Source organism: Hevea brasiliensis, chromosome 4, assembly GCF_030052815.1.
Source record: "Hevea brasiliensis isolate MT/VB/25A 57/8 chromosome 4, ASM3005281v1, whole genome shotgun sequence".
Taxonomy (NCBI): Eukaryota; Viridiplantae; Streptophyta; class Magnoliopsida; order Malpighiales; family Euphorbiaceae; genus Hevea; species Hevea brasiliensis.
In genome coordinates, this window is record NC_079496.1 from 107,435,477 (window position 1) to 107,447,929 (window position 12,453).

At 30.1% G+C, this 12,453-nt stretch overlaps 1 protein-coding gene across 1 annotated transcript; it reads right to left on the bottom strand.

The window, feature by feature from the left end:
* Window positions 1-2,578: 2,578 nt before the first annotated feature.
* On the bottom strand, window positions 2,579-7,247 carry LOC110667395 (vacuolar-processing enzyme). The gene is made up of 9 exons (XM_021828219.2): window positions 6,962-7,247; window positions 5,355-5,519; window positions 5,112-5,268; window positions 4,824-4,909; window positions 4,539-4,738; window positions 4,131-4,179; window positions 3,762-3,971; window positions 3,052-3,258; window positions 2,579-2,960 (listed from the first exon to the last, which is right to left on the bottom strand). Exons 1-9 carry the CDS (start codon window positions 7,169-7,171, stop codon window positions 2,778-2,780), a joined length of 1,467 nt encoding a protein of 488 aa, XP_021683911.2. The 5' UTR covers window positions 7,172-7,247; the 3' UTR covers window positions 2,579-2,777.
* Window positions 7,248-12,453: the final 5,206 nt, after the last annotated feature.

Below are 12,453 nucleotides of genomic sequence, written 5' to 3' on the forward strand. Positions count from 1 at the left end.
GTTTCAACATGAGAGCTTTCGGTCTAAAAAAATAAGAATGACAAAGGAAGTTAGGCGTAGCATAGGTCGGGCAGGTTGGAAACAAGAATAGATCAAACAAATAATTTATGAGGTCAGGCCAAGGAACGAGCCCATGTGATAATATAATAGATCGGGAATCAAGATAAGCTCGAATCCCGAGCGAGCAACTAAAAGAGATCGGACCAAAGAGTTTGGATAAAGCGATCATGCGGAAGATCGGCAAGAAGTTTAATCTTTTGTCCTCCATCTAGTCATAAGGTCTCGTAGGCTAGGAAAAGCTTTACAGAAGTTTCCGGTGTCTTCGGTACTCCATTCCCAAAATAGGGATCAAGAGAGACCCTTTACCTGAATCCTTAGTTTCAAAGTTCCTACAAACGCTATCCTAATAAACATATTAAGAGTTTGGGGAGGAGTTCTTACCCGTACTTAGTTTAAACGCAATAAATTAAAGAGATCGGGGGAGAGTCCTTACCCGAATTTTCGGTCAAAAATCTTAATAAAATATGTGGAGATCGAAGGAGAGTTCTTATCCGGAATCTCCCGCTTAAATTTTAAACAAAATACACTAAGTGATCGGGGGAGAGTCCTTACCCCAATTATCGGCCAAAAATCTTAATAAAATATGTGGAGATCAGAGGAGAGTTCTTATCCGAAATATCCCGCTTAAATTTTAAACAAAATACACTAAGAGATCGGGGGAGAGTCCTTATCCGAATTCTCGGCCAAAATCTTAATAAAATATATGGCGATCGGAGGAGAGTCCTTATCCGGAATCTCCCGCTTAAATTTTAAACAAAATACACTAAGACTCTCCCGAATTCTCAGCCAAAAATCTTAATAAAATATGTGGAGATCGGAGGAGAGTTCTTATCCGGAATCTCCCGCTTAAATTTTAAACAAAATATACTAAGAGATCAGGGGAGAGTCCTTACCGGAATTTTCGGCCAAAATTTTAATAAAATATGTGGGGATCAGAGGAGAGTTTTTATCCGGAGTCTCCCGCTTAAATTTAAACATAATACACTAAGAGATGAGGGAAGAGTTCTTAACCGTATGCTCAGCCAAAAATCATAATAAAATATGTAGAGATTAAAGGAGAGTTCTTATCCGAAATCTCCCGCTTAAATTTTTAACCGAATACATCAAGGGATCAGGAGAGTGTTTTTTACCCGAATTCCCTTTAACTTAAATCCAAACCAAAATATCATAATTTCAATATTCAAATTAACCAACAAAAATTCATCACAAAACACCCATTCACTGAAGGGTCATCTCATGTACTTATGTTCTTGGGCAACCCTAAATGGTGAAATATTAAATATTCGTTTTATCCGAAAAAAGTATTAACATCACCATTCCAACCCCCTAATCATCAGTTTTAATTTATAAAGAGCATAACATTAAATCTGTTTATCCTCGTTGAGGAACGAGATGGGGTGCCTAATACCTTCCCCACCCGTATACGGACCCCGAACCTAGAATCTCTGTTCTCAAAGTGGTTTTTAGTTTTATTTTTACAAATGGTTTCCTTTAATTTCCCTCAAAATTAAAGTGGCGACTCTCACTTTTCCCACTTTGGTGAGAATTCGTCCAGGCAACCGCAAAAACCCTTGCGACAGTGTGCATTGTCAATTTTGGGATGCTTAAAGAACAAGTGTTGTTCATAAAACGACACTAATGAACATGTGTCTCATCAATGTGGTGACGCTTATAGTAAAAAACGTCAACATATTTATGTCAAAATGAATGTAAAGTGTAACCAATATGGCGACACTAAAGAGTTAGTGTGTCGTCAATTTGGTGATGCTTATAAAGAAAATGTCAGCAAGTTAATGTTATTGAAGCAAAGGTCTAGTATCGTAAAAATATAAGGCAATGACACTTATAGCAACACAAGTATCGACGCTTAAAAAAGCGATGATAAATATTTAAGGTCACTAATTAGTATCCGTAAATTAAATTATTAATGTCACTATTAAGATGTTTTCTTTTAGTGAATAATAGCTTATTTGCATGGTTTTGTGAAAATCTCCTGAATCCTGTTGAGAGTTTTTTTCAATCACGACATTATCACCATCAACACCCAATCCCACTCGCCTTCTTCTGTACCCTGTAGCTGTATAGTATTTATCTCTATATCAGTTTTCCCTCCAATCTGATCTTCAGCTTTACTTTTAGGCAGATAGATCATCCCTGACTGGGCTAGATTTAAATTCTTCGGCCGCTAAATTTGATTTATTTGATTCGTTTTCATTTAATTTTTAACTAAACATAATATGAAAAAGCCTTTTCCTCCCTTTTCCTTTCAAATAATCCTCTCAATCCAATCCCTGCATAACCTTGCATAGGCATGATGTGCTACGTTCATTAGTGTATTATCAATGACCCATTGCATTTTAATCAATGCAATTGTGGACTGCATGCTGAAAAGTTTGGTTAAATTTAAATCCATGCAGCAAAATGCAACGAGGTTTTTGAGTCCATGGAGAAGCTGCTCCTCATAAAATGGCATTGATCTCAATGGTTATGACTTACAACCAGTCATGCCACCAGTAGATTAAAAAAGGCATGATAAGCATAAATGCTTTCTTAAATAGAAATATGTTAATTACAATGCATTCAGGTAGAGAGCTGCTTCTAATTTCTATTTACATGGAAGCAATCGCAAGACCAATCATATAATACAGCAAACATGCAACTGATAGATAATATATTTGAACTATCTGCCTTGAAAATATATAACACATATTCTTCAGTTATGCACTGAACCCCTTGTGAAGAGAGCTCCATGGACCAGATGGAAAGTTGACACAAGCTTGTGCAGATGCTTCGGCCATCTGTTCCTTTCCAATTCCGGCATTGCAGAGGTTTGCAAGAGAGCGCATGTGCTTCATTCCATACTGGGACAAGGATCCACAATGTGTCTCAAATGTCCTCACCTGCACACAAGAATAGGGCAACTTCTTATGTCTAAAGGGTACAGTTGACATCATATCTGCCATCCCAAGGTAAGGAGAGTAGTAATAGTACCAGTGTTCTGAGGCAAGCCCAATCATCAACAAGAGGTTGCCCAGCAGGACGAACAGTGTTCAGCACCTCGGAGGCTTTTCCAATTCCAAATAGCAGCTTCCCAACAAGTTTTATGCTGTTGTCTATATGCATCCTATGAGACATTGCTTCAACAAACTGCTTTTGAGCTTGAACCTTTCTTGTAGAGCCATCAGGGGCCTTGTGGTACTGCAGAAAATATAAATGGCAGCTACAGTTTAGATTGAATAACAGCAGAAGAGTTTACTACTTTCATAACAGTAGAATATTGGAGGAGGAGTCATCTCCATAGTTTTGCAACTGATGCATGACTTCCTACAAGAAGTTAAAATATTAATCTTCTTCCTAACTTTATATCTACCAGCATAGCATAGCCTAGTGTATCCCCACTGTAAATATAGGCATTTCATGTTCTCTAGCCCAATGAACACCTAGTATGGCACCATGGAAATGATTTTTCAAACTCTATAAATTTTTTATGGGACCATTAAATGTGTTTCAATCCTGACAATTTTAACTCATTTAATCAATAACCCTCATTCTTATTGCACCAAACCTTCACCATAACAACAATGAATTTTTAGCACAAGCAAATTCTTACTTCCATCCAGAAATTAGCTATTCAGTATTCACAACATTAAAAAGTCAATATTTCAATTTTATATGGAATAAAAGAGGTAGAAAAAAAATACCTTATCCCAGAAATGGACAAGATCAGCATCACGCTGGTTAACAGCTTTTGAAGGTGGTATCAAAGAGTTCTCATCCACGAAAGTATAGTTATCATTTGCAGGATTTGTTCCCATATACACAAAGAGGTTATCTGTGCCAAGTCCTATATCACCATAGTGCATGACATGAGATCCATATGCAGAGTTGCCATTTGCAGTTCTCCTTTTAACCTGCAAAAGGATCATAATAAATCAGATGACAATGTAGGCAAGTAAAAACATGATATGAAAGTGAAGGCACTTAGAATGTTCACTGGTTACTTTAAGCACAGTATAATGTCCTTGTTATTCCACATAGTCAAAGTAACAAGAATGGCAAAATGTTCTTACCAGTTGATATTGTTGGTGTAAAGTTTCTGTCTGTAAATTGTGTATGTCACTGTTGAAAAGTTCAAAATATTAGAACTTGTAAAAAAACAAGTATTTGAAAAATATCTCAATGAACTAAATATTTCATTTTCAGCCTATTGTAGAAAATACAAACAATTTTTTTTTTTTGAAAAACAAACAAATAAGATTTGGCATAGAGAATGAACCCAAAAGCCCAAGCTACGGCCCAAACAAGAAGTAAATAATCTGCGGCTGCTTGTGCCTAATGGGTTCAATTTTCTATTAAAATTTATTGCTATCCTTTTATACGTTGGGTGGTGAAAACAACTGAATCACATGCTCTGCTTTCAATACTAACTTCCTAACATCTAGGTAAACAATAAATTTGAATACAAACACTATGCATACCTGTCCTCCATCCAAGCAACACTATACAAGTCTCCCAAACAGGTTTCATATTCTGGGGGAGGACTAGGATAATCTCCAGGGCAGTAGGTGCCCCAGCTACTCTCTATTGCATTAGCTGCTGTGGTTGCATAGATATTCAAACCGTCAGGAAGAAGGCCCTCAAAGATGCTCCCAGATTCACACGCTTCAAGATAGAACACCTACAATTTTAAAGATAAAGCCCATAAAAAAAATTTACTGAAACTGATATACAACATTTTCAGTTGAGTTCAATAAGTAATTTACCAAGCTTTTATAGGTCCCTGAAGCATGCTTCTTTTTTAAGACATCAATCAGATCATCAGCATAAAGGTATGGATTGGTAGGCATCCCTGATAGTCGACCACAAAATGGACAATAAGTATCAATTATACCATTCAGAAATATAAACAGTTTCAAAGATTTCATAAATAACAGTTCATCCCAATAGGGGGGCAATATTAATTCACATAAAATAACTATCCGCCAATGCATGCAACGATTAAATTTGAATTTAAGCAAATTTCATTAGAGTATATTTCAATTGACACTAACCTAGCACCCCAGGACCCCCATGATCGCTGTAGTAAATGAAAATATGATCATTAGGACCACTATCCACAACTTTCCCACTACCACCAGTAAGAGCCGTTTTGTTTCCAAGGATAGCAGAAAAAAAATTGTTGACAGTAACATCTTCACCGGTGTAATCCTGCCATAAGAAAATCCACCTCATGAGAAGGAAATCCTAATTTATACATAGGCAACTTGGCAACTAAGCTTTGGAGATAAACAAACCTTTGGAACACCTTTATAGACATCCTCGCCATTTGGACTGTTAATGATGATTCCAGGCCTTGGGTTCTCTACATTATAAGCAATGTCATCATACATGAAAACAATGATATTTTCCTCCTTTAGCCCACCTTTCCTCAAGAGTTGATAGGCATGACAAACATCAGCCTGAAGAACCAAAGGTAGATGGCCAATATCAATAAAAATATAAAAAAAATAGATAGAGCAACTCTAAAGTCTAAACTGTACATTAAGGAGCAGCTGAGATTCATAACAAAAAATTGTACATTATTAATGGATTTTTAAGAAAAATCAGAATCAGCGTTTTTGTGGATCTCCTGGAATCATTCTTTAGAAAACTGCATGTTTCCATAATTAACCACAATTTTTTAAAAAAACAATTACAAATATAAAAGAGTGTCTTCTTTTATGAGAGTGTTGCTGGGGGATCATACGGCTCAGTAGTTCCTGTTCATCTTTTCGAACTTTTTTTTCTCCAGTGGTTGTTATTCTCTAAAAGATGCCCTCCTAGTGACCCATTCCCCTATAATATAAGATTTTGGACAATAGAGAAATTTTAGTTTATATACCTCTTCAACGACTATAAAAATTCTCTTCTTCTTCTCTTCTAATTCTATCCCCTCAACAAGAAAGAAATAAGGACAAGACAAGGAAAAGCATTATTACACAACTGATTGACAGAATTGTAGTACAGTTAGACCAATTACATATCCAGGTAAGATGGGCAACATGTTGTTGGTGTTTCTGACCACTAAAGGATCTCAATCACACATTTAGCTGTCTGACATCCGCGCAGATCCAAAATTACAGCAATTCAGCAATTTATGTGTTTAGTCCTCCTTTACAAGTATGCAAGCTTTTTGAGAAATTTCATTGCCTGATAGCCACACAAAGATTTAACACAGCAGACGCTAACTCAAAAGAAATTGTTCATTCCCAGCCAATACAGGATAAGGATTGGGGGTTAGCGTAAAAGTACGAAGCAGTTGGTTATACCAACAGAAGCAATGAAAGTAAACATCTAATCACACCTTTATCTCGTCAATAAAGAGCTCAATATGGGTTTTGACAATATTTGAACTGCAGAAAACGTTAAATCACCTTGGAAATAAGAACAAGAAGTATAATTCAACTCAGCTAAATCTTAATTCTTAACTAGATAAGGTCAGCTACAAGGATCATTTTCCTCCATTAAGGGCAGTAATAAATCTTTCTTCACAACGACCAAGGTCATCCTAAGTTTGCCCCTGGTTTTCTTTTCTCTTGCAACTTAATATGCTCAACTCAACTCAATGCACAGATGCATTTACATCAGACAATGAAATTAAAAATTCCGTTCTATCTGTTCGTCTTCACACTTCCCGGTAGCCAAAAGAGAAAGGACGGTAATAATCCATTTATTTATCCATCATCTAATCTAAGCTCCAAAGAGAACTTGGAATAAAATCATATTAGAAAAATTACATAGAATTGATCATTCAAATGAAACCAAGAACTATTAACAAAATAAATGAAGATCAAATTGCTAATTATATCAAAATTTTAGACAAATTTAGCCATAACATTGAAAATTAAGGAATAATCATGACCTGGTGCCTGTAATTCCAGTATCCGCTAGATCCAGCAATAAGAATCCCCCATCTGGTCCCAGTGGAGTCGTCATCACCACCACCTGGACGGAAAAACCTAGACGCTTCCGATGGCAACCGGATAACGTCTCCGACGATGTCTCGGCTACCGGCGGAGAGACCGCATAGAGCAACCAGGAGAAGAATTACGCCGGTGGCGAGGCTCGTCATGATTGGTTTGCCAGTGGAGCGAGAGGTGCTTTGATTGGTTGGTGAAACTGAAAATATTGGTGGGTTTGAACAACAGGTGGGCGTGTTTATTTATAACCGGCTGGTGCTTAAACGGATCGCCCACACTTTTTCCAAATGTGTGGGTCCCGCATGCTAAAACGATCAGGATGCGATTGACTTGGCGTTAAGGAAAATGTGTATCACATTTATGATTAGGAATCTTGTGGGGACAGAATAGATCTGAGCCGTTTTTCAGTTGGGTCCTCATGGAAAGGATGAGTGAGTTGCGGTGGAATGTGCTGCATTGAATAGCTGCTACGGTTATCGATTTATGGAATCAGTTGCTTTCGAGAATGGAAAACTTTGTCCGCCTGCGGGGGCCACAGTGATCACAGTTTTGTCGGTTAAGCAATGCTTGCCCATTGGGCATTGGCGAGCGTTCTATATGACTATTCTGCTTTTATCATTTGAGCAAACTTATCCCCTGTACTCTTAACAAAAGCAAAATCTTGTGTGGTACTTGTTTTTTCAAAGCGAGTCTAATCGGTGGGACTCCAAAAAGAGCCTGCTGGTTCCTCTTTTAAAAAAGGCCGATAGATAATGAGTGATAGAGCCAAAATTTTGATTTAAAAATTTAATTAAAATATATAATTTATTAATAAATTATTTATATAAGTATTAATTAAAAAGATTAATTAATTAAAGATAATAATTATTTTATAATTATAAAATAAAAATATTTAATAAATATAATAATAAAAATTAATATTTCAATTAAAAAAATAATTTATTAAAAATTAAATGGGATTGTTATTAATTTAAAAATATAATGAATGATTAATATTATGAATTATTAAAATTAAAATATATTGATGACTTAATATTAAAAAATTTATCTAATTTATCTCAAATTTATTTTTTTTAAATTATGAAAATCAAATTAGTTAAAATTATAAATTGAATAAAATAAAAAAATTATGAAAAATAAATTTAATTAAAATTATGAATTAAATAAAATAAATAACATGGTTTAACTTCTAATATTGCGAAAGAAAATTTTTTTTCTAACTTATGGATGAAGATATTTTAGCAAGAAAAAAAAATCTAAAATAGTAATGAAATTATAAGAAGAAAGCTACTAATATTTTTAATTGATAAAAAAATATGAGAGAATTATATTAGACTCTTTTTTTAATGATATTATCTAATAATTTAAATTTTAAAGAATAGAAGTCGGTTATTATAAATTTATTAGATGAGAAAATGATAAAATAAAATTGACGAAAAATATAGGATCAAAAAATAATAATGATTTGAATTTTTGTTTAGTACAAAGATTTGTATTTCATTATATCATTCTTTTAATAAAGAATTTAGAATATTTTTTTATATAAAATTACTATTAAACTCATTTAAAAGTTTTAAAACTCTCAAGCTCATACATTCATCAAAATTTAATGTAATAATTAAAAAAATTAAAAAATCACTTTTAAATCCTTGAAAATTTTCAAAATTTCAGGATGAACCAATGCCCCTCTTGGCCCCCACATGGCTCTCTCTATGTAGATAATTCAATAAGTGAATTAAAATATTTAATAATTTTTTTAAAATAAAGTTTATGTAAATTTATTTAAAGTAATTTTTATATTAATAAATTTTAAAAAATATAATAAGTAAATATAAAATATTATAACTATAATAATATATATATAATAATTATATTTTTAATATATTATATAATAAATTAATAATTATATTATATTTAATTAGTAAAATAAATAATATAATATATACTTTTATCAATTTATTTATAATAGTAATATTTAAACATATTTTTATTAAATATTTAGAACTACATTCGATTATCAGAAATAATTATTAGTTATTAGTTATATTTAATAGCTAAACTAAATAGCTCTTAAATAAGCAATTTGTTTTTTCATTATATTAAGTCAATATTTTTAAGGGTAAGAATTCAATTTGCATGAAACTAAAAAGTGGGAATTCAATTAAATAAAAAATTATTAAATTAAATTAAAGTTAATTTGATTTATTTATCGATTCAAATTAATTCCACTTAGTTTTTAATTTTAAAATTTTGATATATTGGATTCAATTCGATTTTTTAATGAAAAACTATTAAAATCCAATTAAATAAATTTTTAGTTAAATATTATGTCTTAAATTAGATTTAAGAATTAAAAAAAAACTGAAATAGAATTTAAAATTAATCCAAAATGTGTCTACAATAAAATTCAAGTTGAAATTCAAATTAATAAATCAAATCGAATTAATTTTATTCAATTTGCTAAAAATTTTAATTTATTCAGTTCATCTCAATTCAATTTTATTTCTAATTCAATTTCATTTACTAAAAATTTTAATTTATTTAAAAAAATTATTAAAGACAAATTAAGAGAGTCATTAATGTTAAATAATGCATTCTTCATTATTAAAGTTAATTAGTACCATGAGATTATAAAGACAATGACTACATTTTCAAAATATTATTTTTTTAATTAAAAAGTTAAAAAATTATTAATATTTAAATCACATTATGAGATAAATACTTAAAGGGTGTTTGATTTAATTTATAAAAATTAATTACTATTTATAAGCTAATTTAAATTTATAAGCAATCAAAATTTTAAATAATTACTTATTTAATTAAATTACTCATAAGTAATTAAAAAATTAAATATATTTATTAAAAAATAATAAATAAACATATTTATTATTAAAATGATAAAAAAAGATATTAAATGAGATTTATGATAAAATTTTAAAAATTGAATAAAAATAATATAATAAAATATTTAGTTAAATTAATTTATAAGCATATAGTTTATAAGTATTAAAATAAAAAATTAAATTTTTTAATTTTTTTAATTTATAAATTAAATTTATAAATTAAAAATTTATTATAAATAAATAAATATTTTATATTTAAAATTTATAAATTAATTTAACTAATTTATAAACGAAGAGAACACCGTCTTAGGCCAGCAAATGGGAATGCAGTCAAATTAGGTATGATTTGATCATTTACAGTGCATTTGCACCAATGGAAAGTAAAAGCAAAGCAGGGAGCCGTGGCAGCTGAGACTTGGCTAAAATTACTGGACTTATATGGAAATATCTGTGCACTGCTGGTTAGGTACAGTGGTTCCATGAGGAATCTGAGCTATCGTCCCAAATGATGGAGACCGGCCGGGAATAAAAACAAAACTGAATATTAGATAATTTGATGTTTGATTGACTGAAGAAGCCCTTTCTCGTACTCGTGTCCTATCCAGTGGCGACTCATTCAGATAAATGTATCGGACTGAAAAATAAGTGAAATATTAATTTATAAACAAACAAAGGTGTCATGTCATATCAAAACAACTAGCTACAGGTCAGTTTTGATTTGGAGTCTGTACGATGTTGTTGGTTTCGGCTCATAGAGAGTATGAATCTGAATTGGCTCTAAGACCCATTCCGATTCGATTTAATTTTGATTAAATTCAGGGATTTGTATTTTTTAAAATATTATTTTTATTTCTTAAATAAAAAATCTATTTGGACTTGAAATTAAACAGTTTAATTTTAAGTCAATTTAGCTACTATTCAATTTAAATCAATTCAATTATGATTCTAACTCAAACTTGCTATGTCGAGCTAGGTCTCATATCTTTTGATTTTTAGCATGATATCTCTAATAAATTATTATAATTGTATTTTTGTAAATTGGATATGAATAAATTTTAAGAGTTATTTCTGAATTTTAAAAATTATAAATAAAGATGTCTTTAAACTTAAAATGTATCATAAAATTTTTTAAATTTTAAAAATTTTATATAATAAAATATTTTTAACTTTTAATAGTCAATTTATAGGTAACACATTAATGCTATTTATTTTCTGAATGTAAAGTTCCTCTAACAAACTGTTATACATCTAATACTTTATTATTTCGTATAACTGAAATTCTTTCATGGTTAATTAATGAATAAAATTATTGTCAATTTTGTCATCGTCACATAGTGAAGAAAAAATTGTTTACGTCGTCACCACTACTTTAAATTATATAAACTGACTATTAAGGGTCTCTTTAGCATTGTTATTGAAACTGTTGTTGAGAAAATTATTTTTTTTATATGTTAGTTAGAGAGCATTAGAAAATAATTTAAAATCAAACCTGATAAGTTTTAGTTATAAGAATACTAAAATAACAAAATAATTTTTTATAAACTATTTTTTTCAGCAGTATCTAAAATAGTATTTTTATTTAAAAAAGCAGTTTTAGATCTCCAAACGTAATGTCAAACAAGTACTAAAAGTCAACAAAATTTACTATACAAAATTTCAAAATTCAAGCAATTTTATGTTATATTTTGAAATTTAAAGTTAACTTTAGATAGCTATTATAATTTATCACACAGTAACATGCAAAATCAATTAATTCATCAAGTTTTTGTTTGTCAAACCAAAACCTTTTGAAAAATAGAACAAAACTATCTTCAAATATGACAAAAGCTGTTTTTGCTAAACAGGGGACAATAATCAAAGTGGGTGGAGCAAGCCTGCAGATGCACATGAATTGATTAAGTGCCTGGTAGAAACAATAGGGATGATGTAAGATGTCATAATCAATATTATATATATATTAATTTTGATTAAAACTTATATTTAAGTTTCGCTTGTTTCACTCGTTATTTAATATTTGAAGTACTCAAGAAAATAAATCAATAATTAATATTTTTCTGATCATTTCACTTTTCAAAAAAGACAGTCTTTTTTTAATTTTAATAATTTTATTAAATAATGAAAATATTTTTACATACATAATATAATTTATACTGTTAATTTAATATTATAACTAAAATAATAAAAAATATTTTTTCATATTTTTCATAATTTTTTTTATATATAATTTAATTTTTGTAAAATAACAGAGCCTTAAAGTATTAAAATTTTTCCAAAATTTCAATGAGGATTCTAATATATTGGGTTAAAGTTCATTTTTCATGTGTTGCTTTTGGGATGTATAGACAAATAATGGATGAGATTAGTGATGGACACAAAATTTTTTTATTTAAAGGAGCTTAATATATATATATATATATATATATATATATATATATATATATATATATATATATATATATATATATATATATATGTAACTCCTATACAAATAAATACATATAAAATATAATTTAGTCATAAATAAGTATAATTATTCTTAAAAAAAATAAATTATCACAATTACATCTCAATTATTTTTTTTCATATTTTTT

What these genes read in the sequence shown, in the direction of transcription:
- LOC110667395 (XM_021828219.2), bottom strand. Translation starts at nt 7,171, where the DNA reads ATGACGAGCCTCGCCACCGGCGTAATTCTTCTCCTGGTTGCTCTATGC. An exon ending in ACTGGAATTACAGGCACCAG is followed by an intron (nt 5,520 to 6,961) that starts GTCATGATTATT and finishes TTGGTTCTTCAG; the next exon opens with GCTGATGTTTGTCATGCCTA. An exon ending in TCTATAAAGGTGTTCCAAAG is followed by an intron (nt 5,269 to 5,354) that starts GTTTGTTTATCT and finishes TTCTTATGGCAG; the next exon opens with GATTACACCGGTGAAGATGT.